General features: G+C 49.0%; 2 protein-coding genes across 44 annotated transcripts in view; one reads left to right on the top strand and one right to left on the bottom strand.

Annotated features, from left to right (window-relative positions):
- Positions 1-780: 780 nt before the first annotated feature.
- On the top strand, positions 781-6685 carry TMEM200B (transmembrane protein 200B). The gene is made up of 2 exons (XM_005529853.3): positions 781-862; positions 4195-6685. The coding sequence occupies exon 2, from the start codon at positions 4218-4220 to the stop codon at positions 5505-5507; it is 1290 nt and encodes a 429-aa protein (XP_005529910.2). The 5' UTR covers positions 781-862; positions 4195-4217; the 3' UTR covers positions 5508-6685.
- A 131-nt stretch (positions 6686-6816) lies between these two features.
- Positions 6817-27459, bottom strand: part of EPB41 (erythrocyte membrane protein band 4.1) — a 90871-nt gene continuing 70228 nt past the window's right edge. For 28 of the 43 annotated variants that reach the window (XM_014258623.2, XM_088067560.1, XM_014258601.2 and 25 more), the window contains 6 exons: positions 16700-17161; positions 15390-15518; positions 13264-13365; positions 12738-12818; positions 11170-11277; positions 6817-10279 (listed from right to left, as the gene is read on the bottom strand). In XM_014258623.2, coding sequence (XP_014114098.1) covers positions 11179-11277; positions 12738-12818; positions 13264-13365; positions 15390-15518; positions 16700-17161 — 873 coding nt within the window. In that variant the 3' untranslated portion in view covers positions 6817-10279; positions 11170-11178. The other 15 variants (XM_088067578.1, XM_088067579.1, XM_014258617.2 and 12 more) reach the window with 6 other exon arrangements.

Below are 27459 nucleotides of genomic sequence, written 5' to 3'. Positions count from 1 at the left end.
GCCGGGGGCGGTGTTGGAGGTTGGGCTGAAAAGGAGTTATTTTTAAACATCACATCTCAGCGCAGACTGTCATTCCCATTCTCCATTCCTTCCTGGTGGGTGGGAGAGCTGGGGGGCTCCAGCAGCTCGACACAGCCTCATACCCAGAAGGTCTTGGCTGCCTGGGTCCCCTTTCCTTGTGGAGAGGGATTTGGGAGGGCTTAGCTACCACGGGCTTGGATGTCACAGGCTCCCCAGGGCTTGGATGAGGCAGAGGGGGCTATGCTGTGCTTGCTGGTTTGGGGTCTTGCCCATCCCTGTAGCCTTTAACCACACTGCAGTCTTTGCTGGCTGATTCAGCAGCAAATTGTAAAACTAGTTTATTTCCAAAATCAGGAGAGCATCTTTAAAGTCACAGTACTTGAGGCAAAGGAAAGCGGAGGTGTTTTCTGTTTGTTGGGCATTTCTTGGGTGCTCATTGCAGCGGGGGCTGCTCCTGTGCCAGCTCCCAGGGTGATGCCCTGCACAGGACCCACAGGATGGGATCCTGGCTGCAGAATGGGATCATGTTCCGTGGTTGGGCAGCGCAGCCTGGGATGGGACATGGCAGCAACAGGAACACTCTTCCTAGGGAGATGCTGGATTTTAATTCCCTTCAGCCTGGTGGGCGCTGTCCTGCAGTGAAGCCCTTTCCAGGTGTGAGCCAAGGAAAATGAAAAGCTCCTGGAAGGATAACTGGCAAGAGGGATAAACCTGCGAGGGGAAGGCCTTCAGAGCTGCCTGCACTTGGCCCTTTCCATATGGCACTTCTGCATCTCCAGCCATCACTGAGCTGGGTGGCACCTCCTGCAGCACAGGACTGGAGTGGCACCTCCAGACACAGGTACAGCCCCTCATCCCAAGGGAGATTTGGAGGCCAGTTCTGCTTTTTGATAGCCTTTGATGCTGCAAATTCAAGCTGACAGTGTGCTCATGGCAGGGGCAGAGCATCCCAGGGACACCCGGGGGATGTAAGGATCCACCTGCAGGAGGCACGCTCCCCAAATTCCGCTTTACCACTGCCCAGCTCCGCTGCTGTCAGCTGCACTGGGATCTGGTGTCAGATTTTGAGAGCGTCAGTCTGCGAAGGCAGCAGGAGAGGATTGAGGTGGGAGTGTGGAGCCAGCAATGTGCCTTCGTGATGGGGGGATTAGAGAGATATTTGGGTTTATTTTAGTGTCAGGCTTATTGCGGGGATTGGGAGCTTAACCTGGCAGCAGAGCAGCGCTCATGCCGCTCCAGAACGACGTTTACAGTTCCCTATTGTCATTCCTTAGTGTCATTCATTCCCATCGGGAATCGCAACCTCCGGGCTGCTCCTGGTGAGCCACAAATGCCTCCGGGCTGGACGGAGGTGGCCAGGGATGCCAAGGCTGGCCCGGCAGCACCCCCAGGAGCCCCGTTCCTGTGCTCCGAGCTGTGCCTGAAGCCGCTGCTCCAGTCTGGGATTATTCCACTCGCGGGAGTGTCGGCGGCTGCGGGGCGAACGAGGGAATGGAAGCGCTGGGTTTTGTATTTTTTTTTTAGTTTCTTTTTTCTGAAAGGGTTATATAACCTTGGGGATTCTATTAATAAAAATAATGGTTTTGAACTCTGGGAACAACCAGCCCCAGCAATGAGCAAGGAAACGCTCCAAGTTCAGAACACAGCAGTGGGGAGGAATAGTAGCCCGGGATACAGAGAGGATTCCCTGCCTGCAGCCAGGTTTGTGGCATCTGCCTGTCCCTCCTGCCAGCACCTCCATCCCTGTGCCCAGGGAAGAGGAGAGAAGGTGGGAGGGGATTGTTTCAGCCCCAGCGTGGTCTGCACCCTGTGGATGTGGTGTGGGTGGGTGCCTCTCATCCTCCTGCAGCCATTCCCGAGCAGCCTGAGATGAACCCCAGGCTGTATCCAGTGCAAAAGTGTGGCAAGAGCAGCCAGGTGAACATCACCTGGATGCAAAGCATTGCCCTGGATGGGATCCAGAGGATGCACGTGTTCCTCACAAGCAGGATTTGGAAGGTGCTCGTGGTTCTCACAGGCAGCATCCCAGCAAAGCTTGTTGTCCCCATGGAATGCTCTTTGTTCCCACAGGTGGGACACCAGGGATGCTTCTGGTCCCTGTGGACGCTGATTCCACAGGGTGGGTCAGAGAGGTTAGAGGAACTGGGGTTAAAGAGACATGGCTGAGGCTCCAGAGCAAAACAGAGGGTGCTGGTGTGTGTGCAGTGTGAGTTTAGGGTCATGAGCTGAGGTCATGTACCCCCCAGTCAGTCTCCAAAAGCTTTCTCTTGCAATCTAGGGGGTCATTCTCTTTTTAATCCCTAAGGAGCTGGCAAGCTATTTAAAGGGTTTTCTATAAAAATTAAGAGAGTTTGAAGCTAAGATGGCAATTAGAGAAAACTGAGACATAACCCAAATCAGGGCATTTGGAGGCAAAAATCCCACAGTCTTTGGGATGTGTTCAAGTGTCCAATTGTTTCCCTTTAATTCCAAAATATTCAAAACCTCATTTTTCAGGATGAACATTACTTCGGGTTTATTGTGTTTCCCCCTTTGCCGTGTGGGATCATCAACTTATTTTTCAGAAAGCCTTAACACCCCACTCAGCAGTGGCCTGGGGTTTGGTCTGGTTTGTTTGGGACTTTATTTTTTTTTTTCCTTTGAATCTCCCTTACTTGAGTTGTCATAGCCAGACAGCCTTGTGCCAGGAACAAGCTGTCATCCTGGAACTCATATATTTAATTCCTTCCCTCTGATACTAATAACACCTTAAGATGATTAACTGGGGAAAAAAAAATGTAGCATTTTTCTGCTGTTTGGATGCTGGTCACTGGCTCTGAGCACTTCATTCATCTTGGGGAGTAAAACTGGAGTGGTCACCCCTCTCCTCCTGCAGGGCTCTCCTTGGGTTTAGTTTCTGGATTTGATTTGCTGAATATCCATGACTCTGTGTTGTCCAAATGCTTTTCTTGACAGTTTAAGATGCAGTGGGGGTGACAAGCCCCCTCCCACAGCATCCCTTGGCTGGGAGGCCACCCTGCAGCTCTCCCTGCTCACATCCCCTTTGGGATGTTCCTTTGGGAACAGCCTGGGCAGAATTCCCGTGCTGGCAGTGCCAGGACAGTGTCTCTGTGTGGAGACACAGGAGAGTGCACAGACACCCCGTCCTGCCCTAAGCTCACTGCCAGCCATGGCTGGGCACGCAGCACCGCGCTGTGAGGACGTGGTTTCCTATCAGCATGAGCTTATTTCTATTTTTTTAAAGATGTTTTTGGTCTGGGACTTGTTCAAGGCCTGTTTTAGCTTCCCAGGGTTCCACTTACCCAGGCACAATGGTGCCAGCCCAGCTGATGCTTCCTGCCAGGCTGCTTACCCTCTGTGTTGGGCAGCAGCTTCCACACCTTTTTGCTCATCTAGGAAATAAAGTTCTGGATAAAATGACACAGCATGCAGTGTAAATCCCTGTAAATCCCTAGATGTGGAGTTTTATGTTGGTGTGTGTGTGGGTAGCATCCTAGGGTTGCGCTGAGCTGGTCAGAGGAAATAGGAGACAGTAGAAAATTGGGAAAAACACCTCTTTTAGCTTAAATTCTCCATGGATTAGTGGGTCCTGCTGTCTGATATCAGAGTGGCTTGATGTTGGTTTAGGATTTTAGGTCCTGCTTGGATCATCACTCACAGGGCTCTGGTAGGTGCGGCTGTGTCAGACATTTCATTTGGGTTTCCAGGTGCCTCAGTTTCCCCAGCAGATGAATAAATCACCCCTTCCTTCATTGCTGTTTGGCAGGCTGGGGACAGCACCTTCTGCAGGTGTCACAGGACTGGGGTGACCCAGGACAGGTCCCTTAGGCCCCGATGCCAGTGGTGGCTCTGTGCTGGCTGTGGCACAGCAGGGTCCCAGCTCTCCTTGCTTCCTGCACAGCTCAGGGGTTTAGTGGGATGAGCCTGGGGGCTTTGGGAGTGTGCTTGGAACGGACTCCTCAGCCCTTCACTCCTGAGTGGGGAGAGAGAAGTGACTTGAAGAAAGAGGGGAGCAATGGGGCAGAGGAAAGCTGCTGGTTCCTGCCTGATGTAAGCTGTGTGCTCCTGGCATCCCCGTGCTCCCAATGTCCCTGTGGTGCCCGTGCTGCAGCATCCTGGGCACAAGGAACCCCCAGTGCTGCCTGCTCACCTTCCTCTCCTCCCCTCGTGCAGGAATTGCGGCTGAGCCGGAGACGATGACTGCGGAGAGCACGGAATCGAACGGGCCCATGCGGGAACTGGAGCAGGGGGGAGCCAAGGTGCCGCCGCCCCCCGTCCCCCCGCGGCACCGGGGCCGCCGCCTGTGCCGCAAGCCCCCGACGGAGCCCCCTCTGAAGGGGCAGCTGCGCATGCGCTCGCCAGCGGGAGCCTTCGTCATGGTGGGCATCTTGGTGGTCCTGGTGGGCATGACCATTGCCGTGGTGGGCTACTGGCCTCACCGGGGACCTGGGGGCACCGGGGCCACTGCAGGGAACACCAGTGCGGCGGGGGACATGAGGAGGGAAGTAGCGGCCGGACGCCACGTGCCCCACAGCGAGAAGCTGAAGCTGATCGGCCCCGTCATCATGGGCATTGGGCTCTTCATCTTCATCTGTGCCAACACGATGCTGTACGAGAACAGGGACATGGAGACCCGGCGGCTGATCCAGAAGGGGCTCTACGGCATGGCAGTGGGGCTGCCCGAGGGGACCGGCCCCAAGGACGGGCACTGCCAGCATGGGGACAGCCAGCCCTTCCCCAAGGCCAACGCTGAGTGTGTGGAGGGCTGTTACCAGGTGGACCTGTCCTGTCAGCCTGGCCCCGGCAGCAAGTGGTCTGACTGCTACGGCCCTAACCGGCTGCAGACCGTGGCCGAGTTCCTGCAGCACCCAGCAGCTTCCCCCGCGGCCTCTCTGCACAGCCTCCGCTCCACCGAGGTCAACCTGAGCCTCCCGTGCCGCGCTGGAGCCGAGTCCCTCCTGTCCTCGGCCGTGGGGGCCTTGGCACTGCCCATCATCAAGCTCAACAACTGCTTGCTGGATGGAGCAACGCGGGGTGCCGGAGGGAGGGCAGAGAGGGGCCTTGCTGAGCATCCCCCCAAAGTACCACAGCTCTCCCCGGCTCTGCTTTCCATCGGCGCCAGCAGCGCGGCCTGTGGCCAGGGTGGCGGTGGTGCTGATGGCCACGTTGTTATCAACATGGACCATGACAGCAGTCCCGGTGCAGAGCCGCTGGTGGAGCTCGGCCCCAACGTGCACCTCCACACCCCGGGACACTCCAAATCCCTGGACTTTGGCCAGCCAGGAGTGCTTCTGGTGGCCCCCATCAAGGATCGTAAGAACCGGAGCTGGCCCCGACTGGACCACGTCAGCCTTGTGGGCTACGCCAAACTGGAAAGTACCGGCGAGTCCTCGGACCGGCTGCTGGAGCCCAGCGAGCCCCCAAGCCGGGGCGAGCCCCAGCCCAGCTCCTGGGTGGTGGGGATGGAGCATGGCACACGGGTCTGATGTCCCTTTGGGGACTGTAACGTCCCAGCCTGTTATCCTGGCCCCCAGTGCCCACCAGCCACCCCAAAACCCCACATCAGGAGGGGTTTGGGGGCACCATTTTTAAGCCAATGCCAAGAGGAAGGTCGTGACCCTCCGCTCCCGGGGGAGGACTCGCCTAGGGGTGGGATGTCCTTCCCAGTGGACGCCCTTGGCCTTACAAGCCCTTCTCCTGGTGGCTTTTCCAGAGGAGTCCTCGCTTTGAGACCCCACACAAATCGTGGGATGGGGACATGCAGGCAGGTGAAGCCCCACCAGTCCCCACAGCACTTTATTTCAGCAGGGTTGGGGTGGGGAGATGCTTTGGGGGGTGGTGTCCCCTCGTCCAGCCTCAACCCACCAGAAAATTTGCTTGGCCAGAGCACGTAGGCCCAACAGGGCTATTAAATATTATCTGGATGCCATCTGGTCCTGCCTTGACTCCTCCTAATGCCTGTGGGATGCTTGGGAGGGGCAGCACTTGTGGCACTCACGTCAGGTTCTGAGGCTCCTTGGTAATTTTGGGTTTACAGGACACTGAGGTTTTGTAGTTGGAAGCAAACTGTCCAGGGTCAGGGTAGAAGAGGTGATGGCTGTGTCTGCAGCAATGCTAATTCAGAGCTTTTAGCATAACATGCCACGTGCCACCCTTCTCTTTCTGCCTGTGAGGGAAACTGAGGCACAGGCAGGTACCACAGCCGGCCCCTGGGCTGCCCCTGCCCCCAGGAAAGCTCTTCCCAGCCACTTTCCAGTCTCCCTTACTGGAGGGTCATCTGGCTCTTGTTTCTGTCAGGCCTGCAGCCAAGATGCCCTGTCAGCTTTTCGTGCCTTATTTCTGTCCCTCCTGAAGCTGCTGCAGCCAGAAAAAAATGAGACAGGACCAAAATACCGATGGATTTGTCATTTCCCCCCACTCCAGTTGAGTCACACTCACTTAGGGCTGGGCAGCAGCTGCTGAGCACAGAGCTCACCTGGGCTCACCACAAATTCCACAGCTCTAAGGAAGGTTTTATATCAAGTGATGCTTCTTTGGGGCAAATTTGAACTCTGGGAATTGCTTCTGGCCCTTTTGGGGGCCGGGGTCCCGCATGTGACCACAATGGGAATTGTGTAAAAGTTCTGAAGGGACCAAGAGCCCAGAGAAATGCTGGCCCAAGACTGGGAGAGCTTTGGCAGCCACATTTGGGGGCTTGGGTCTAGGCTGGTGAAACCAAGTCATCACAACACCAGGGTAAGGAGAGAGACCTGGAGGAAGGTAAGAAGGAGGAACAGAATTCAGCACCAGGGAGAGTTTTGTTCGAAAATTTATTGAAAAATGCAATACAAGAAGCAATACTGAACACTTAGGTCTGCCTAAATGCTATGGCAACTTTCCCTTTGATTCGCTATGAAAATCCAAAGTAACAGCTCCCATCACTAGTTGATCTAGAAAGTTTTGCCAACTTTAAAAGTTCCTATTTTTATAAAGAGTGTAAATACCTAACCTAGACAATTCACAATTGCCTTAAAAAAATTTACAAAGCTCCTTCATTTTCTCAACTAATTTTTTTTTGTATTTTTTTACAAGTTCCATCTCTAAGGCTGGGACATTACTACTTCTTAAGGTAATTGTACAATTAGGAAAATCAGCAAACCACAGTTTATTAAAACCAGAAATCAGTCAGTACTTTGCTAACACATCTCTGTTGGTCAGGGATTGCTATTGGGCAACTGGAGCTGCTGTTCCAGTTTAATGGAGGAGAACAGGAGCTCCTTGCTTTCCTTTCTATAAAAACATTCATTCATATATAAATAGCTTCCATATAATGTATATTATACAATCAAGACAGTCTCTGGGTGAATTTGTGGAGTGGGAAGAGCTGGGAACATTCATATAAATAGACCTTACTTAGCTGGTTTGTCCCTAGAGCTGACACAGCACACTCAGAGCCAAGGATTTTAAATCCCAACAGAGGTGGGAGTGGGCAGCCCCACCATGGCCTTGGCTGAGGGTGAGAGAAGCTTCTTCTGCTTTTTTTACTTGTATCTTCTTCCCAGGCTCCTGTCCAGCTCCTGGGCTCGGGCACCGCGTTGGCCGGAGCGGGGCTGGGAACCCCTGAGGTCAGACAGCAGGTGATGGCAAAGGGCACAAGAGGCCATGACTTCTTTGAATTTCTCCAGGAGAAGCAAGAACTCAACAGGGGGAAGTGTGAAGATGGACAGCCTGCCACAATCAGCCACCCAAAATCCAGGGAAAAAGTAAAAATAGGGTTATTCTAGTCTATGGGCCCTTAAACAAGGGACATCTGCAGCCACAGTGAGCAAATCCTTTTGGAAAGGAACCACCTCTCCTGCCAGGGGTGAGAAATCCCCTGCTTGGGGGATTCTGTCCCACTCATCGTGCCCAAGGGAACACCCAGGGACCACATTCCCCTGAATTCTCTGACAGCCAAGTGCCTTTAAGTGCTATAGACAAACTTAATTTATCACATTGGCTCTGCCTGGTGAAGCCCAGAAATCCTCTCAGCCACTGCTCCACGTGCCCCTTCACTCCTCAGGTGGCTGCTGCATGTGAGAAGGAAGGACTGAGTGGCAAAAATTCAATTCCCAGAAAAAGGGCAGTGCCAGAGGGTGCCCAGCATGATGAGTGTTTAAGGCAAGCAATACCTGACTAAGTTGAGGACAGCAGAAACACAGACCCCTTCCAGGGCCCGTGTGGCAGAATAAGGAAGGAAAGGGCTTTTCAGATATGGATAGGAAGACAATCTCTGCACTACAGCCCAGGACTCCCTAAACTCCCAGAGCACGATGCCCTGAGGAAGGCAGAGCATCCCGGGAGGGGGCCCTGCACCAGAGGAGTTGCCAGCACGGCAAGGCTGGAAGCTGAGCAGGACCCAGGGCCAGCAAGGCTCAAAGAGAGCCAAAACCCAGCAGCTCCAGCAGTCTCCAATCAATGCTGACAGCTTAATTAAAAATTGCACCTGAAGTTGAGAAGCTGCACCAGCCCCAGTGTAGCTCCAGAGCTGTTTGCAGTTAAACAGTGGAGTCCTTGCAGCCTGAGCTAAATCCACAGCTTCTGAAACACATTATTCAAATTTAAAACTGGAGAGCTTTTCTCTTTATTGCCATTTTCTTCCCATCCTGAGGAGCAGAGCACTCCCTGCCCTCAGCTACCACTGTACCACACTATATATATATATATATATGTATATATATATGTGTGTGTGTGTGTGTGTATAGTTATATATACAGAGAAAAATCAAATCACAACCTCTAGTGGACTAAAGTGTTCACAAGTGTCTGGGCAGACTCTTTACAGAGCTTGGTTGGTTTTTTGCTTCTTGAATCCTGAATTTAAATAGTGGAAGGACAAACCAGGGAAGAACATTCCCATGAAGCTGAGAGAGCAGCAGTGGGAGCACACTCAGCCCCTGAAATCATGTTTTTACATCACCCCCTCTGTGCTGGAGATGGCCCTGGGGGTCTGTAAGATCAGCCTCAAGATTCAGACAATCACCCTGATATTTCATTCCAGCAAGGGGGTCATGAAGCCAAACCCAGACCCTCAGGCCAGCGTGGAAGACAGAATGCCAACACTTCCCACGTGGTTTGGCTCTATCACAACCAGCAACACCTGATACCTCCTGAAATTCCTTGTTCAGTCTCTCCAAATACAGCTTGCAGGCCTAGGAAGGATTGTCTAAAGGAGTTTAAATTAAATGGTAGTAGGATACACGCTCTGGGAAATGGGTAACGTGTTCAGCTTTAAATAGCACTGTGAGGGGAGGAAAAAAAACCAACCCATGACTTACCAAAAAAAAACCCTCCCTAATTTAAAAATCATGAACACAAACAAGTGAAAAACTACGACAATGACAAGCTCAGATCCTGTGAATGCTGCACAAGGCTACCTTAATAGCATCCAGAGTCCAAACACCTTAAACACACACTTCTAAGGGCGTTTTAATTTAATGGTATCTAGAAAACACAAACAGGTGGGGAGCACTCAGCAGAGACACACGGGAAGAAGGCGAGATGCTATCACAGTCCTCTTAAAGCTCTAAAATTCACAGTATAAGATACTTGAAGCAACTTCCAGTATTCCTTAAATCTAGTCAACTATTCCGATGTTTGCATAGGCTACACCACAAAACCCTACTGTGATCACACATCAGGGCTGGAAACCAGTGGGGAGGGAGCTCAGAGCAGCCCAGGGGTTGCAGTGGGGCTGGAGCTCCCCAGAGCTACAAAAATAATCCAGAGGCAATCGGAAATGCTGCACAAAGTCTGACTCTTTAAACTGACTCTCCTGGAAGAAGGACACACGGCTCTGTGAAGGCGCATACGGATCCTGCACTGGGAATGTGCACGGATACAGCTCTGGTATCCCTGACGAGGCAGAGGGAGTACAAGTTAAAACAGGGAGCCCTGGAGCTCTGCGAGGTGGGATTCTGTGTCTGAAGAGGCTTTGTGTGAGAGGGAATGCAAAACTGAAAACCTGTAAAAAATGTTCAGTACAGTTAGAAATATGGCATATTTCTGTCACAATAGATATTTTTAAAAAAACAAAACAACAAAACAAAACCCTATATCCAATAGGATCCAGTGGAGTCTGGAAAAATCCCAAGTAAAACGTCAAAAGCGCAACTCTTAATATATGATATGAATGTCTCTGAGTGTCAAGTCTGGAATCCGAGGTCTTTGTGCTCCAGGTAGTTTCATGGTAGTTTTGCTGGGTTTCTTTTTCCTGGGGTTGTTGTGGGCAGGAATGTTTCCTAACAAGAGAGGAAGAGGAGAAGTTACAGCTACCAACAGCAGCATGCTGGAAGAGGCAGGAACCTCAATCTCCCTGAAGTGGATGGGAACTGAATTCAGGTGAGTTATCACCAATGGCAAGTGAGAAGTGTCTGAAGGAGCTCCAGAGGGACTCTGCACAAGGGCCTGGAGCAAAGGGACAAAGATGCCAGAGGGCAGGGTTAAGATGGGATATTGGGAAGGAATTGTTCCCTGTAAGGGTGGTGAGGTCCTGGCACAGGGTGCTCGGAGAAGCTGTGGCTGCCCCTGGATCCCTGGCAGTGCCCAAGGCCAGGCTGGACAGGGCTTGGAGCAACCTGGGACAGTGGGAGGTGTCCCTGCCATGGCAGGGGTGGAATGGGATGAGCTTTACGGTCCCATCCAACCCAAACCATTCCAGGATTCTGTGATCAGTGGCATGGGGTAGGATGGGCCTTAAAGCACTGAGGCACAGCCAGAGCTCCTGGATTCCTTTAGCAGCTCCTTCCCAAACTGACAAAAAATGCAGAAAACAGGATTTCCAGGCAAGTCTGGTGTCCAGCTCGGGGGTTACTGTGCACTGATGTGGGCAGGTGATGTGGCACCTACAGCTGCTCCATGTGCTCCCAGCACATCACAGATGTTTGGGAAGACAAAGTAGCCTCAGGGCAGGAGCTGTGTAGCTTTTAACCCATTTGGGCTCATTTCCACAGGATTAGCCTGTGTGTGACTGCCTGCCTCATCAGCCTCCATGGATCTAACAGGAACAGCCTGAGCAGGACTCGGCAGAGAACAATGATCATTTTACTTCCACTGGCCCTATTTACCCAAATCTCCTGTGCACAGAGATCAATCACCCCCTGCCCCCACCCGAGGTGGTCTCTCTACTCACACAGCCCAGCTACTCCTCTGCAATCTCTGTCTCCTGGTGCACAACCACTTTGGTCACCGACATGTCTGGGTGCTGCTCCTTGGCAGCCTTGATCGCCTGCGCCAGGACCTGCAGGACAGCAGGGCAGAGCACGGTTAGAGCGTGTCAGAGCACGGCACCCACCATCCCCAAGGGCACCACAACCTTCCAACTCCAGGGGGTAAAAAAGAGAAGTGGATGCACTTGATAGAATTACAGAAGATGCCAAGTTGGAAGGGACACACAGGGTTCTCATGGAGCCCAGCTCCTGGCCCTGCCCTGACCCCCAGCACCCCCAGCCTGGGCATCCCTGCAGCTCCGGCAGCCTCGGGGCCGTGCCCATTCCCTGGGGAGCCTGGGCAGTGCCAGCACCTCTGGGGGAAGAACCTTGCCCTGATCTTCAGCCTAAACCTCGTCTATCACAGGGAGCAGAGATGGGAGCTGCCCCTGGGAGGAGCTGCAGCCCCTGCTGAGCTCTGCCCTCAGTGTCCTCTGCTCCGGCTGAACACACCAAGTGCCCCCAGCCACACCCTCTGGCCCCTGCTGATCCTTCACCATCTCCACAGCCTCCTCTGGAATCTCTCCAATTGTTTTAGGTCTTAAATTATGATGCCCAACACTGCCCCCAGGACTTCAGCCACACGCTTTGGTGACTTTTGGTGCTATTACATTATCTCTGAAAGTAAAAGCACTATCTGAAGAATAACCCCCATCTCTCCACTGCACCATGGCAGAAGATGGATGAGAGCAATTAAGCATAACCTGCTTATTCTTCCAGCAAGTGTGATAGGCACATTTCAGACATCTCAGACATTTTCTGTTGGAGTTAATAAACTAGATCTTGTCAAAAGAATATTTTCCACCCCCACGATACTTGTGACTAGATATAAATTCAAAGTATAATTCTCTGATGACAAAATCATCACTTCCAACACATGGAAGAGGCCAATGAGGCTGAGTCATCAGAAAGGTTTCATACAAAGCCAAAGAGATGTAACACAGGTGCTGAGTGCTCTGAAATGACTTCTGGCACTACAGAGTAGCAACAGCGCTTCAAAGTTCTGGGAAAATGAATGCAGATCAGCCAGATGTCAAGGAGAACTTTTATTTCACATTTTTATGGGTTTATTTTTAAAAAAGCCTACAACTATCCAAAACAATTCTGGAATCAAAACTTTGCTGCCAACATCAGTTTTAGAATAGAATTCAGCTTTCCTGGCTCAGCTGCATAATGCCAAAAGGGAATTTATTACTGATATATAATCATGGAATGGCTTGGTTGGAAATGTACCTAAAACCTCATCCCATTCCACCCCCTGCCATGGGCAGGGACACTCTCCACTGGACCAGGTTGCTTTAAGCCCTGTCCAGCCTGGCCTTGAACAATTACAGGGATGGAGCTGCAGACAATTTATAAAAGTATGAAGTTCTAGCTCTACCCCAGTAATATCTCCCTGGGTCATTTTTTGGTGACACTGTCTTTGAACAGGCAACCTGACTGATTTTTGCCAGCTCTAGAAAACCGTTTTGGATCATATCCACACTCCTACCTGGTCATGATCTACATCCGCATCTCCTGTGATGACGATCCTCTTCTCAATCCGTGTCTCTGAAATGCCACCTTTCACAGTCTAGAACAGAAGGAAAAGCTGCTGTTAGTGAACAAGTGCAGAGGAATTTGAGCTCACTGGGGCTGCCTGTCTAGAGATGGTATCCAAAAATAGTGCCACCAAATAGTGCCGTTGTACCCGGCATTAGAGTCACGGGGGAAACTGCTGCTGCTCAAGGAAAAACTGTCAAAGAGTTATTTTTTATAGCTGAGCCAGGGAAGAGCTTTTCCTCACAGTACAGCTCTTCCTGATGTCCTACAGTCAGCCCATGTCCAGACTGTGCTGCAATTAATGCACAATTCAGATTTAACACAGGCAAAACTGAACCCCTCGTGCTTTGCTCCAGGTACTAATAATACATTTGAAAGGACCTTCCAACAACTTTTTTTCCCTCTCATTCATCCCTGCCCATCTCTCCATCAGGCTGTTGTTTGAACTGGTGCTTTGTGGTGCTCCCTGGTGTTACCTTGGTGATCTGGGTGGTGGTGGTGCTGCTGGTGGTTTCTGAAGTAATGGTCTGGGCAGTCAGCAGGATGCCAGGGTCCAAATCCCCATTGCCACCATCTGTCTGTGGGACACAAGAATAGGCCATCAGTCCCTGAGCAGCGGGGACAGAAGCAGGGGCTCCACATCACCAGAGGCAGACAGAGAGAACAATCTGAAGACAGCAGCTCCACTGTGGACCACAAGACACAACAAGTCAACCTGTGCCTAGGTGCACAACAGCTGGGCAGGTGTCTGAAAGCTCAAAGTCCTTGTGCTTTAAGGTTGGAAAAGCACAGATCCTTCAGGGAGGACCTGTGGCATCCCTCAGACCGGGAGGGCCGGGATGTACCCAAATCTGAGCACGCTTCTGGCCATACCATCCATGCCTGAACCATGACAGGAGACCAACACAGACACCCATCCCAAACTCCACCTGCCTGCATCCATGGGGATCAACAAAGCCAAGAGCACAATCTGATTCAGAAGGTACTTATCGCCCTTCCTCCCTCCTGACAACACCTTGCACATCCCTCACTTTATGCTCTGCAGAAACAAAGAACATCCAGACATTTGCTGAAACAGGAAGAACTTTTAGAGCTGGTTACTGGATCTCATCCTGCCTGACTCGACCACTCGAGGTCTGCCAAAAATCCCAAAGTAAGTTATCCTGGCCAGCTCACCCTGGCTGTGCTGTCCATGTCCCCACTGGGCAGCGTCCTCGCTCAGCACTGGGACAATATCTGGAATTACCACAAGGTGGGACCATTTTCCACAGTCTGGAAGACATCTCATGGCACATCACACCCTGTGCACACACGGCCGACTGATCCCAGCCCTGGCGATCACTTTTCCTTTCCATTTCCCAGTTAGAGCAAAACTCCTCTATTCACCTCCACACCTGCTGAAAGCCAGGGCAATGCTCACCACCACTGTCTGAATGATTTCTCTGAGGCTGCAGATGGGAGGATGCTGAGCAGCCACAGCATTCCTGAGGAATCCCAAATTATACACTCATGAGATTCCTGCATCCGTAACAACATCCCACAGTCACTTCACTGCAACAGCAGAGCATGGGCTGCTGCTGACAACCACAGTGACAGCAAAACCTAGCTGACACAGGCTCTAAAATCTCAAATACATAAAGAAAGGCTGGGAGGGATGGGGGTGCTCAGCCTGGAGAAGAGAATGTTCTGGGAGACCTCAGAAAGGCCCTTCCAGGGCCTAAAGGGGCTCCAGGGGAGCTGGAGAAGGACTTGGGACAAGGGATGTAGGGACAGGACACAGGGAATGGCTTCCCGCTGCCAGAGGGCAGGGCTGGATGGGATACTGGGGAGGAATTGTTCCCTCTAAGGGTGGGGAGGGCTGGCACAGGTGCCCAGAGAAGCTGTGGATGCCCCTGGATCCCTGGAAGTGTCCAAGGTTGAATGCGACTAGGAGTAACCTGGGATAGTTAAAAGTGTCCCTGCCCACAGAAGGAGGCTAGACCTGGGTGAACTCTTAGGTTCCTTCCATCCCAAACCATCCTGTGATTCTGTGATTAAAACCTGTTTTAGACTGAGGATTAATTTTAACCTCAGCAATGAATCTATACCTGCATATCTTCTGCTTCGTAACATTACTCCACTAAGATTTTTACTTTCCAGTCACCACATACCCACTGAGCTTTCATTTTATACGAAACATTTGGTGTTTAACAACCATTTCAGTCTTGAAACCTAAGGATGACCAAATAATTTATAAACCAAGTTCTGAGGAGGCATAAACAGCCTCTTTGGGGGAGCTGGGAAAACAAGACAAGGCCTCTACTGCAGAAAAAAGGCCAACTCAGGTTAACTTTGTACAGAGATCCACATGCTGAAGCTGAAGATAAATTCTGTTTGCAAGCACATCTTGAAAAAATAATTACTCTTCAGGGATAGCATAACCACTGCTCCTCTAAAAATACCACATGCACCTGGAAATAGTGTCCACAGCATCAGTTAATGCCTGTGCTGCACTCAGAGGTGCAGAGACAGGCAGGTGCTGCTGTCTCATCCTGAGGATCTGGAAACAAAATGTTTACTTGGGTTTAATTAATTCCCTAGGAGATTTATCAGAACACCTTACCTGTGCAGCCTCGTAGGTGATGGTCTTTGTCTCTGTGTGGACAATAGGGACTTCTTTTGTGGGAATTTCGCTTTTGACAGCGCTGGACACATCAGAGATGGTGACAGTCTGTGTCTTCACTAGTGGGGGCTGTGAGACAGGGTTAAAAACATCTTGTAAACACCCAGTTCCCATCTCCACATCCTGACTGGGCTGCTGGCAAGTGCTCTGACACTGATCTGATAAAAGCACTGTGGGAACCAAGGTCAGCCTGGAAATCTTTGGGTTTAAGTCTCTGGGACGGCACACTGCTCCGAGGGCAGAGATCAGGTGTGAGGATTAGACAGACAGCAAAATCCTCCAGCCCTTCCCCTCACCATGGACCCTGATCAGCCCAAACTGGGCATTAAGGGTTTAAGGGGTGTGTCACAACACCACAGACGCTGTCTCCACTGATTCTTAACTTTCTGATTACCAGAAACTCATTGCCAGTTGCCAGAAGATGCCCCTCATCTGCTGATGCCAGTGTCAGGATTAACACCAACCCTGGGCACACAAAGACTTGATCACAGTTGAGCAGCTTCATCCTGACCTCAAGAGCAACACTGTGTTATTAAAAAACCTCACTGGATCTTTAACTTTTATTAAATCAATGTCAGATAAAACAGAAAGAAAAGTAAGGGTGGAGAGAAATCAGTTGTTCCACCACCTGATGATTATCCAGAAGAAGACAGAGTGAGTTCAGAGCCAGTGCTTTCCCAGAGGGCTCGATTTCTGCCACCATCCCCAACCCTGCCAGATGCCACCATGATCATGATGGGGGAACAGGCATCTATTGAACCAAAAGCAACATCAACACTGGAGCAGGCAAAAATCCCTCCAACAGTGGGGAGAGACACACTGGACAGCGCCTCAAATTTGCTCTGCTGTGCTGAGGATCAGCCACCAGTCCAGCAGGAGCCAGCAAAATCCTTAAGGAGTTGAAATTACACGGGTTTTGAGCCCACATATTGCCTTTTTGTGGGAATGCCACAGAATGCTTCAATCCAAGAAGAGTAAAGGGCATTGCGCTATGGCAATTGTATTTCATGCAATGATAAATTGAGAGGGACTCGTATTTAATGCAAAGACAAATGACAGTGGCTCGTATTTAATTCAAAGATAAATTGAGAGGGGCTTATTGCACTGCCTGTGGGAGATTCACCAGCTCATTAGCTCCAAGCATGAGTCCAGGCCAAGCAAAGTGCTCTGCAGGTCTGTGGCATCTGCTTGCTGCAGTGTTTGGGTTCCCACTCCAGAGGGGTGTGGGGTGCAGGAGCTGGGCTCACTACCTGGAAGCAGCGAATGAGCTCCGGCAGCCCGTTAGGAGCATCTGGGTTGGGACACTCGCCACGTGGCTTTCTAATGGCAAAACTGTCTTCACCATCCTCTGCCACCTCCTCCTCCTCCTCTCCTCCCCAGGGCTGCTGGGGAAGTGCGGCAGGGCTGGGGGGGGGCTCTGGCTCAGACAGCTCCGAGTCCTTCACATCCACACAAACCCCCCGTCCATATGTCAGGTCCTCCTCGCTGGTGGAGTGGCTGGGAACTGCCTCCTCCTGCTCCTCCTCCTCCTGCTCCTCCTCCTCGCTGCTTAGGGAGGAAGCACCAAAGTGCCAGCTGGGAGAAGGCTTTGGCACTGGAGTCTCACTAAAAACTACCGACTGCTTTGAGCCCTCCCACGCAAAGCCAGTGTTAAAACTGCTCCACTCTGCCACTGCAGCCACATCCTCTTGGGAAACAAAGTCACTCATGTTCTAAAAAGAAATGGATACACAAAAAAGGCCAGGGAGGGAGGGAGGGAGGAAGAGAGAGAGAGAGAGAGAGAAAGCAGGGAGTTAAGGAGAGCAGGAGGTCAGAAGGCATCAAGGAAAACATCAGGTTCTTAGCATCTATCACATCTTCAGTAACACATGTAACAGTGGGGCTGGACACTGGAAAACCTCTGTGCTGTACTCAGAGCATTTACTGACACAGCCTTCCCGGTACGTTAATAACCCATTCTAAATTTTAAGGAATTAATATGAAAACAACTCCCTGCACCTAGAGGAAGAGCCACCACTAAGTGCTTTTTGCTCAGCTTGGAGAAATTTCAGTCTATCAAGTGGAGAGTTGTGCACATCCAAAACCTCCATGGGCAACAAAACTCACCCACTACTCCAACATCATCCTCTGATTCTGCTTTTAAGTCCTTGAAAGTGTTGCCTCGCTTTCTAACAAGATCCCGTGGGCAAAAAAACCCTGTAATTTGTGCCTGAAACGTGAGGCCTGAAGCCTGTAGGTTATTTGGTACAATTCATTTTTTATACCCCACAGGCTTTCATTTTGACAGACCTCCTCTCATGGCACAGCTCAATGGCAGGGTAAGAGAAGAAGCCACTTTATATAGGAACAAATAGATGCTTTTCTTAGTATAACTTCAAGAAATTACTCTTCCCCAATTTCTCATGATATTTTTCAGTTCTCTGCTTCTTTATATTGCAGACAGGTTAGCTGTAAGATTTCTATTTATTAGAATTTCCAGCCTCCTGAGCTTCTCTTAAGTTGTTGAGATATTACTTAACAAAATGCATTTAATAGGAGTGGAGGGAAAGCAAGCAGCACTGAGATGGGCAGGTCAGACTGTGCTCACAGGGAAAGGTTACTTCTGATCCAAACCTACTTCCACAAGGTTATCCAAAGGAATATTTAAGGGGAGACCTCAAGGCAGTTTGCAGCTTCCTCCCGAGGGGCAGCTCTGATCTCTGCTCTGGGACAGGGACAGACCCAGGGATCGGCTGGAGCTGGGCAGGGCAGGCTCAGGCTGGATTTAGGGAAAGGTTCTTCCCCCAGAGGTGCTGGCACTGCCCAGGCTCCCCAGGGAATGGGCACGGCCCCGAGGCTGCCGGAGCTGCAGGGATGCCCAGGCTGGGGGTGCTGGGGGGTCTGGGCAGGGTTAGGGATGGGCTGGATGATCCTGTGAGTCCCTTCCCACTCAGGATATTCTATGGTATCAATCCAGATCCCACCCTCATTTCCTAACACAAGACTCTACATTGCAACATTCCACAAAACAGAATATGAATGAGGTTTATCAGCTGTATACAGCCATGGTTTAAAACTTGCATTTATATACTGCCAATATCCTGACCTTCCCTGAATTATAGATGCTAAACCTTGCAAGTTATTCATGGGACCTTGAGAAGACACAGCTCATCTTCTGGGGTTTGATGGAACATGCCTTAGGAGGGAGATTTCCTTATGTAAGGGCACTACTCAGCCAAGAAAAGAATCACAGATAAAACGAAGAAGATTAAGCAGCTACACAAACAGTGATGTATTTAAGTGGCAAAAATCTGTATACAGTCAAAACACCCTCCCAGTTCCCTTTCACAGACAGATAAAATAATTTGCATTTTGGAAGCATCTTGTATTGACAGATGCAGAAAGGAAGGGAGAGCTGGAATGGAGCCTGTGCCATGCGAATTCTGGTCACCAGCAGAGCCAAGTGCAGCAGCAAACATGCAAGCTAAGCTGGAAAGAATGAAATCCTGATAAGATCAACTGATTGGAAGCATGGTTTGCCTTGCCTCCCTATTCCACTGTAAGAAGATAAACTAATGGGAAGGTATTTGTTTCTAGATAAAGTTATCTATGTAAAACGCCCCCCTAGGAATTTCAGCATCTGTTACAAATTTTGATCTTATCAAGATTTGTTTTAAATTGCAAATGCCACAGCATCCCTATGTTTAGGGCTCAGATTTGCAGAGTTCCAAGCTCACCTTGAGACCCAGGAAACCTGAGAGGTGCCTGGATTGCCAACTACTCATTTCCAGGGACACAGCCCCAATCCAGTGGGGCCTAAATCTAGCACGAAGCAGTCAAACACAGAGTGAATTAAATACAGGACAGGATGCAATGCCCCAGAAGAAACAAACTGACCTAGACATGAATGCAACTGAAGCACCACCCTTGAAATACGAATCTTTGTGCCCCTGTAGATACAGCTGAAGCGTTGCAATGAAGTGACACACAATAATTCAGACAGGGGATAAATTAATAACAGGCTTAATTTCATCTTTGATACCAGTGGCCAAAAGGATTTATTTTTCTCAACAAGTAGTTTTATATAAACTGGTTTGCCTGCATTTTTTCATGACCCTGCTATTTTGGATCAGGATCTCTTTGTATGATCCAGCTGCCTTGTGGTGTCAAGAGTAGATGATTTTTTTCATGCTGCTGCCTCTCTCTGTTGAATATTCCATTATTCCCACCCCAAATCAGACTAGTATCCTGCAGAAAACTTAAGGAGTGCTAAAATGATGTCAACTGCCAGTTACTATTTAATAAAAATTGCTAAAACCATGAAGTTATAGTGCACAGTAACTCCCTACAGCCACCAGATGCTAGGAATCCCAGGTGGTTAATACTTCCCAGTCCTGTTCTCTTCCAGCATGGCCATGGAATTGTTGACACTGTTATTAGGTTATCCCCAAACAAGGATCTACACAAGCTCACAGGCTTGGAGTGACTGTCCAGGGATGCACAAGGAGATGATGTTGCTTTGCAGCAAACCACACTCACCAGAGAGCGCTCCCAGATCAACTGATGCTCAATCTCACAGCTGGCAAAGCACTTGGGTAAAAAGTATTATAAAGCAGAGAACAAGAGATCCTTATTTTACAGTACCCACCACTGCCTTATAGAACTGCTTTGCCTTAAGGTAAAAATTAAAAACATTTAGAAGCTGTTCAAAACACTCTGGCATTGATAAGGATGGACATTACCTATGGATTTCTGGTTTTCAATGGATTTTTTCACTGCCATTGATCTGATCACAACATCTTGACCAGCCTACTCAGACAACAGATGGATAAAAGAGATTTTGACCAAAATTGAAAGTAATGCTAGAAAACACACACTGTGCCCAAACCTTCAAAAAACTAAATTCTGTCATGAACAAGAATCCAATATATTACACAACACGTAACAACCACCTCCAATCATTGCATCAATGACTTGGCAACATGAAACAACCTCAGGATCAAGACTTAAATTATCAAAGTAAGGTTGTTGGCAATATGATTCCTCTGCCCACCCACACTGAGCTCCTTCCCATTCCTTTTGTGGGACAGGTACTCTCGCATAAAGGGCTTTTCATTCCAAAACCCCTCTGCAGAGAACAAAATAGTGGTATTGCAAGAGCTGCCTTAGTGCAGCAGCAGCAGGAGAAAAAAGGGGATAAAATCAGGGTTTGTAAGTGTCATCAGTTTTGTGCTGCTCATTCCACCTCCCTCATTCCATAAATGAAGTTAAAACTCTGCCTTGGTGCCAGGCCCCTCTCAGGAACCAGCATTATGAGCAGCCAGATCTGCCTTCCTGTAATCTCAAAAAATTTGGGACTTAAAATTGACTCTTGACACAGCCTCAAAACACAGCCTGAGCTTCAACCAGAAAAAAAAAACCACCAGAAGCTCGTGTTTATCACTGAGCTGAGGAACAGTGTTTCATTAGGAATGTGGTTTCTTCACTTACAAAACCCAAATATTCCATACTTACAACCCCAAAGGAGCATTTCTGTCCCCAGATTACCACACTAGGGGGGACAGAGGTTCTTGTAGCTGAGATGTGGAGGACCTGCCTCACTTCTGCTCTCAGAACAACTTTCTGCTACTGATTTTTTCCTTCCTCCTCCAAAGTGAAGAGGGAGAAGGTGTTAAGAGTGACATTAAGCATTTGGTAGAGCATTCCTGCAAACAAAGCCTGTTTTAAACCAAACTGGATTTAATCCTAAATTAATATTCTGGTCAATTTGAGAGCTTAGAGCTGCAGCCTTGTGCACTCCCTCTCCCCAGGAGCACCCAACCCACACCCAGGAGTGTCCAGCAGACCCCACGCCCCGAATGCCAACAACAGTGACTCAGGGACTGATGGCTCCTGCTTTGAGAAAGGAAAACTGAGGGTTAGTCCAAGGAAGTCATTAACACAGGTCATATATAGCTTTTTTGGTTAATAAGCAGTGGAAAGAAAGATCTGATTTGCAATAACATTTATTAATGGATAAATGTACATATTTACAAAGAAAAAATCTGAGAAAAAATACAAAACCAAAAAAGTGTTCCAAAAGAGAGTATTTTAGGTAAAAAAAGAAAGTGTTTCTAGTCCCCACAGACTGATCCAACAGGACTGAGTACCATGGCTAAAAGATCCCAAAGGGGCCTAAACCTCCAGCCCCACAAACCACAACAGATGCAAACAGAGATACAAGAGGAACCACCTCTGTCAAGTTCTCCAGTGTCATCCACTAATAAATACAGACCAAGGAGTTTCTGCATGAATCCATAACCCTTTTTTGGGCTGGATTTATCCAGAAAGCTTCCTGCCTCATCCTGCAGGTCAGAACAAGCACCATCAACAAGGTAAAAAGAAAACCCAATAAACCAGTGAAACAATTCTCAGAGTGACAAATTACTGACATTGATGTGAAGGACTTTGCCCATAACCATTAGGATCTGGACTTGATGATCCCTGTGGGTCCCTTCCAACTCGGGATATTTCGTGATTCTATGATAACCTTCCCAGGAGCTGGTGGTACAGCCAAGCCTCATTCCTCCAAACACGAATTACTTCCCTTGGTGCTGAGGAAATCCACCTCTCCTGATTATTTCAGGATAGGAGGGAGATATGGAATACCTACTCTTTAGGGTCAGCACTAGTTACCAGACAAACCACCAGAGAGGGGAGCCAGTCCTGGCTGAACACTGCCCTGACTGAGCTGCCTATGGAGAGTCCTCAGCTCACCTTCCATCACTCCCCGAGTGAGGCACGACGTGGGAGGAGATGCAGCCAACACCCCCTTTATCTGCTCCCTTTTAGCAGTCAAAAAGGAAAAGGGGATGTAGTTTTACAGCAATGAAGACCTCAAGTATCATCACACCCAGTGCAGCCTCAGAGCTGAACCTGAGTTCCAAGCTACTGGCTCTGGCACATCTGCTGCTTGAAAACACTTGTGTTCTCCTTTTCCTAAAGCAGGAAAGCACAAGAAACTCCCGTGTGTTTTAGGTGGTGTTCAGAGGAGCTGGAATCCAGATAAGGAGATTCAGGAAGTGAGTGTGGAGCCAACTGTCCATGTTGTGATGGGGAACACTGAACCCTCAACAACTCCCAGTGGGATCCTACACATGAGCATCGAAGAACTGAGTGACCACACCACAAAACACTGGGCAAAACTGCTGGCAGACTCATCCTGCCTATGTCACCAGCATGCCAGTCACCAGCATGCCATTTTCTGCAGCAGGTCACACCGAAAAACCAGGATTTCTCATGCCAACCTGGATGAGGTTACATGCTGCAGACATTTCCAGCTTCCCTGCAGGAGGGATAACTCAGCTCTCCATCACTCACAGCCTGGCACTACACCAGCCAGGCTGAACAGGGTATGTGAACCCCTGTGTCAGTGGGTGCTGGTGTCAGGGCAGGCAGCCAGGAGCTGCTGGAATTCCCAGCAAACTTGTTCCTGAGGAAAATAGGAGCGAAGTACATTGGTTCCTTTTTAGATCCCCTGAGATCTCAGCCCAATCAGCTCTCCCTGTGCACAGAGATGACAGCAGGAATCACCAAATCCTCCTCTCGGTACTGCAACCTGTACTGACATCACAGGAAAGGGGGGAAACCACAGCACCAAGCTGTCAAAGAAGCTTTTAAGAATGTGCACAAACAGGATACAGAATGTGCAGGAATGAGACCTTACATGGATTGCCAAGGATAATCACTCCCCTTTGCATCACAAGCAAACAGAAAAAAGCAGAGAAGTGCCTGGGAAAGGGGCTGTTGCCCAGCAGGCATCCCTGGGGCATTCAATAGATTAGGTTTCTGTTCCTGGTAAGTTACAGGTTTCCTCTGTCAGGAGGGATCATATCTACCTGGATGAATATGGATAACTGACCTCTAAAATGCCAGAGAAATAGAAAGTGTTTGCTCAATTTCTTTGTATCTGCAGTGATAATCAGTATATAAATCCCAAAAATGTTCCTGAGTGTTCTCAAGAGTGTAAAGTTTCCAAGGTTTTTTGCTGATGACAAGCAACCTTATCTCAAGATTAAAAAAGAGAAAAAGACAATTTGAATTGAAGAGTTACAGAATTGAGTAGAGGTGACAAAGCCCATCTCTTATCCCGCTGGGATGAGACACCCTGAGCACTCCGGTCTAAGGTTGCTCTGGGCAGAAGGTTTTAGACTTCAGGTCCTTTGGAAATGGCTGACAGAGCTACAGAAACCATGGTTTTGCCAAAGCCACCAGTGTGGCTTCCAAGTTCTTGTCAATGGATCAGAAATACAGGAAATTCAGCAGTGCCCACCACAGCATCCCGAGCAACGGCTTTGGGAAGGAAGTTCAACCTGTGTGTTCAACCTCCAGGAGATACAGACAGAAAATGGACAGAGAGATCCAAACAGCTCCTCTTTCTTCCCTCTCCATGCCAAGTTGGGGAAACAAACAAACCCTGCTCTTCATCACAACTGTTACCAACGTTTTGGGAAGGAGATGCAGGCAGGGAATGCCAGCCACAAGTATCCCCTGACTTCTTCCATCCTGTATTTTCTGCACAGCACATGGCACCCCAGCATCCTCCCCCATCTCTCCTCTCCAGGACCCACCTCTGTCTTCCTAAACTCCACACCAAATCCACTGGAGTCCAAGTGCATTCCAAGGGATGCTCCAAGGATTCAGGGATACAGCCCTCCTTCACTCCAGACTATGCCTGGACAACAACCCTCAATTCCCTAGGGCCAAAGGAGGAAGACTGTGTACTAAAGGCAGTGTATTAAAAAGGGAAGAGTATTTTCCAATGAAAAATCAGCATCCTCACAAAACTAAGTCCTAAAGGCACAAACCGGTGAACTAATTGGAGCAAGTTACAAGAGGAATTGGAAAGATTCCTGTAGGAATAAAACAAAGAGTTCTACTAGCAACCTAAGTTTCTGAGACAGCATTTAGAACCTCAACCTGTACATCAAAAGAGCAAGAGGTGGCTCAAGTGGTCCATGATACCCCACAGACCAGATAGCACATGACATGTTTGCCTTATTCCTTCAAGCTTATCTGCTAGCTTCCTAAATAACACTGTTCACACAGATACAGATCTAGAAAGGGTGATAAATACAGGTATTTATATATATTCACACATTTTAGTCCATGTAATAAAGGCCTGCTCCTTTCTCTTCCATGCTGCTGGAGGAGCTGCCACCATTGGTGACACTGGGGGTGCCCTCAGAGTGACTGTGTCCAGTCCAATCCTCCAGTGGACACAGGAGAACATGGATTAGTGCTGAAAGGAGAAATGGGGGGCTCAGCTCAGCCCTGTCATTACTATTTACAGAAAAGAAACCCCTCAGACACAAAGTCATACCTTCTCTCCAGCTCACAAACCAGCTCTGCTCAGTCCAGCTGGGCTGGAGCCTGCACAGCTCAGCCAGGATAACTTGAATAAATGTGAACATCATCCAGACACTTACATTGTAGGCAATAAACAACGACCAGCATGCAATGGTTTGGTTAAAGAAGTCAAAAGCAATCAAGGGCTTTAACATTAGAAGTGTGTCCTGATGTGGCCAAGCCAACATTCCAACAGGGGGAATGCTCAAACAGCAGATGACTCCATCCCTGTGACCTGAGCAAACATACACCAGTTAGTTCCACACAAATTAAATAAAACACATCCCAAGTGCACCAAGACCATCAGATTATTAATTATCAATCTATGTTTACAATAAATATCTCCTTGCAATGGATTTTCTCCTGTAACACTATGTATTTTCTTGGATGTGAGAACAGGGGTGGAGAGGGAAGCTGGGATACTTTGTCAAAGGCTTCTCCCACTAGGAAATGAGAAGCTGACCCTGTCCCTAAGTTATTACCAAGAGCAGCAGTGAGAACCAGCATTTTTACTTAAATGCCAATCTGAGTTTCCTAGAAATTGAGTGGTTATGAATTAGATTCCAATATTCTTCCTAGAGACTCAACCTCTTGCTGCCCACAGAGGCTGTGGACTCGCCATGCCTGGAGTCGTTCAAAGCCAGGTTGGACAGGACTTGGAACAATCTGGTCCAGGGGAAGGTTCCCTGCCCATAGCAGGGGGTGAAACGAGACGATCTTTATGGGCCCTTCCAACCTCAAACCATTCCAGTATTCCGTGATTCAGCAGATTCCTGTAAAGCCCCTTTTAGATCAGTGCCAAATATTGTTCAGCTTGTGAATATCTTACATTCCAAACAAGCTTAAAAGCAATTCTCCAGCAACTCCTATGGGAAGTCTTCAGGGGCTTGGGAAACCAGACTCTTCTCCCATGATTTCCTCCCCACATCTGCCCTCCCACAGCAGTTGGGAACACAGTTGAAAGAATTTGCTTTTGAACCACAGGAAACTTCAGAATGGACCTGGCAATCCACGACCACTCTTGCCAGGTCCCATCGCAGCCACACAAGGACACAGAGCAGGATCAACATTAAGACAGTCACGGGTGCCCCTCCCTGGGACAGTGAACTACGGAGATCAAAGACCGGGACAAGGAAGATGCAGCAGAGACTACAGCCAAGAAATTCAGGAGCTTTGGTCTTGAGGTTTCAACATTACCCTGTTGCCACTCAGAGAAAGAGCAGCCACCAAACAGTCAGTGCTATGACCAGGAGAAAGGACATCATAAAGGGAATACGTGGAGAAGGAAAAATGCTAGAGTACAGCTGACACTTTTTGAGTGATTTCTGCTCTTCAGGGATTGCAATAGAAACCTTTGGAAGAGTTGCTTCACTTGCTGGCCAGGGAAAGGCTGTCTCAGTAGGTATCTCCTGCTTTTTTAGTTTGTCTTCATCCTGTACTAACAGAGGCCGTTCCCGTGTCTGCTTTCATGGTAGAAGATCAAGAAAGACAGAGAGAGATGAACAAAAATGACAGATGGAAAGTGCCCAAAATGACACTTGGAGATGTGCAAAGCGTTAGGGCAGCTCTTCTCAACACAAAATAAACTGTCCTGGGGAGCAGAGCTGCTGGTGGCCTGGGTCACACCAGCCCTGGAGCTACAGAACCATGCTCTCTCTGCAGAGCTCATCAACAGCTGCATCAGGATCACGGGCGTCTGGTGCCTCACAGAAAAGTGGATGCCCAAAATCTTCCAGAGCATTTTGGAATTGGAATGGTGAGAAAAAAGGTTTGAGGAATTTGAAAGAGGAACGGTGCAGTACAAAATGTGGTCTCTGACAGCTTCCTAATCTACAGTGGCCTTAAAACCCAGCATTTGGAAAATCCCATGGAACAGCCAGACTGCAGAGCAGATACAAAATGCTTTTCCAAAGTTCTGACCAGAGTATCAAAATTTCAATTGGTTTTAAAATTCTACTGAACAAGTGAAAAACTGTAAATCTTAGAAATCCCACGCATGGAACAGGCAGGGTGGCAGTAGGAGCAGTGCAAACTCCTGGAATTTTGCTCTGTGTTTCAGCATTTTTGTTTCTGGATTCTAAAAATGATAAAAACCCAGAATGAGTAAATCAGCACATAGGACCATGCAAGGCCTTCAGCACTTCTGCTGAAGAAAGGAAAGATTGTGGGAATGTTTAATAATTCTGCATCCCTTTAGTTTGCCAGCCCTGGCCAAACCCAAGTGTATTTAGGAGAGGAAAAACTTGGCTCTAAGCTCCCTCAGCTGAGCCAACCTCCGCTGGTCAGTGTGGTATTTTGGGACTGGTTCTTTGCACACCCCTAAGTGGTGAGAATTTGGGAGAAAGTAGCTGGGAGACTGGGCAGCAAAAGAAAATATAAATGCAAGAGTAACATGATCATTAAAACAACAAAAAAAAAAAAGGAAAGAAAGACAACATAAAAAGAACAGGGAACAGTTAAATTTTCAGAATTGCTTTTGTCTCCAAATACACGGTTATATCGGTCATGCAGCTTTTTCGAACCAGCCATGCACCAAAATAAGCAAAAATTGAAAGCTGCAAAAGCTGCAGCAGTGCCAAAGTCCTCTGGGTGTGAGTTATGAAACTACTTCATGTAGCCAAAAGAAAAATGTTATCCAGCAGCT

This window comes from Pseudopodoces humilis, chromosome 27 (genome assembly GCF_049639895.1).
Source record: "Pseudopodoces humilis isolate 2021_Gansu_Grassland_sample_001 chromosome 27, ASM4963989v1, whole genome shotgun sequence".
In the NCBI taxonomy this organism is placed as follows: domain Eukaryota; kingdom Metazoa; phylum Chordata; class Aves; order Passeriformes; family Paridae; genus Pseudopodoces; species Pseudopodoces humilis.
The sequence above is the reverse complement of the archived record's forward strand: the minus strand, read 5'-3'. Positions and strand labels throughout refer to the sequence as shown.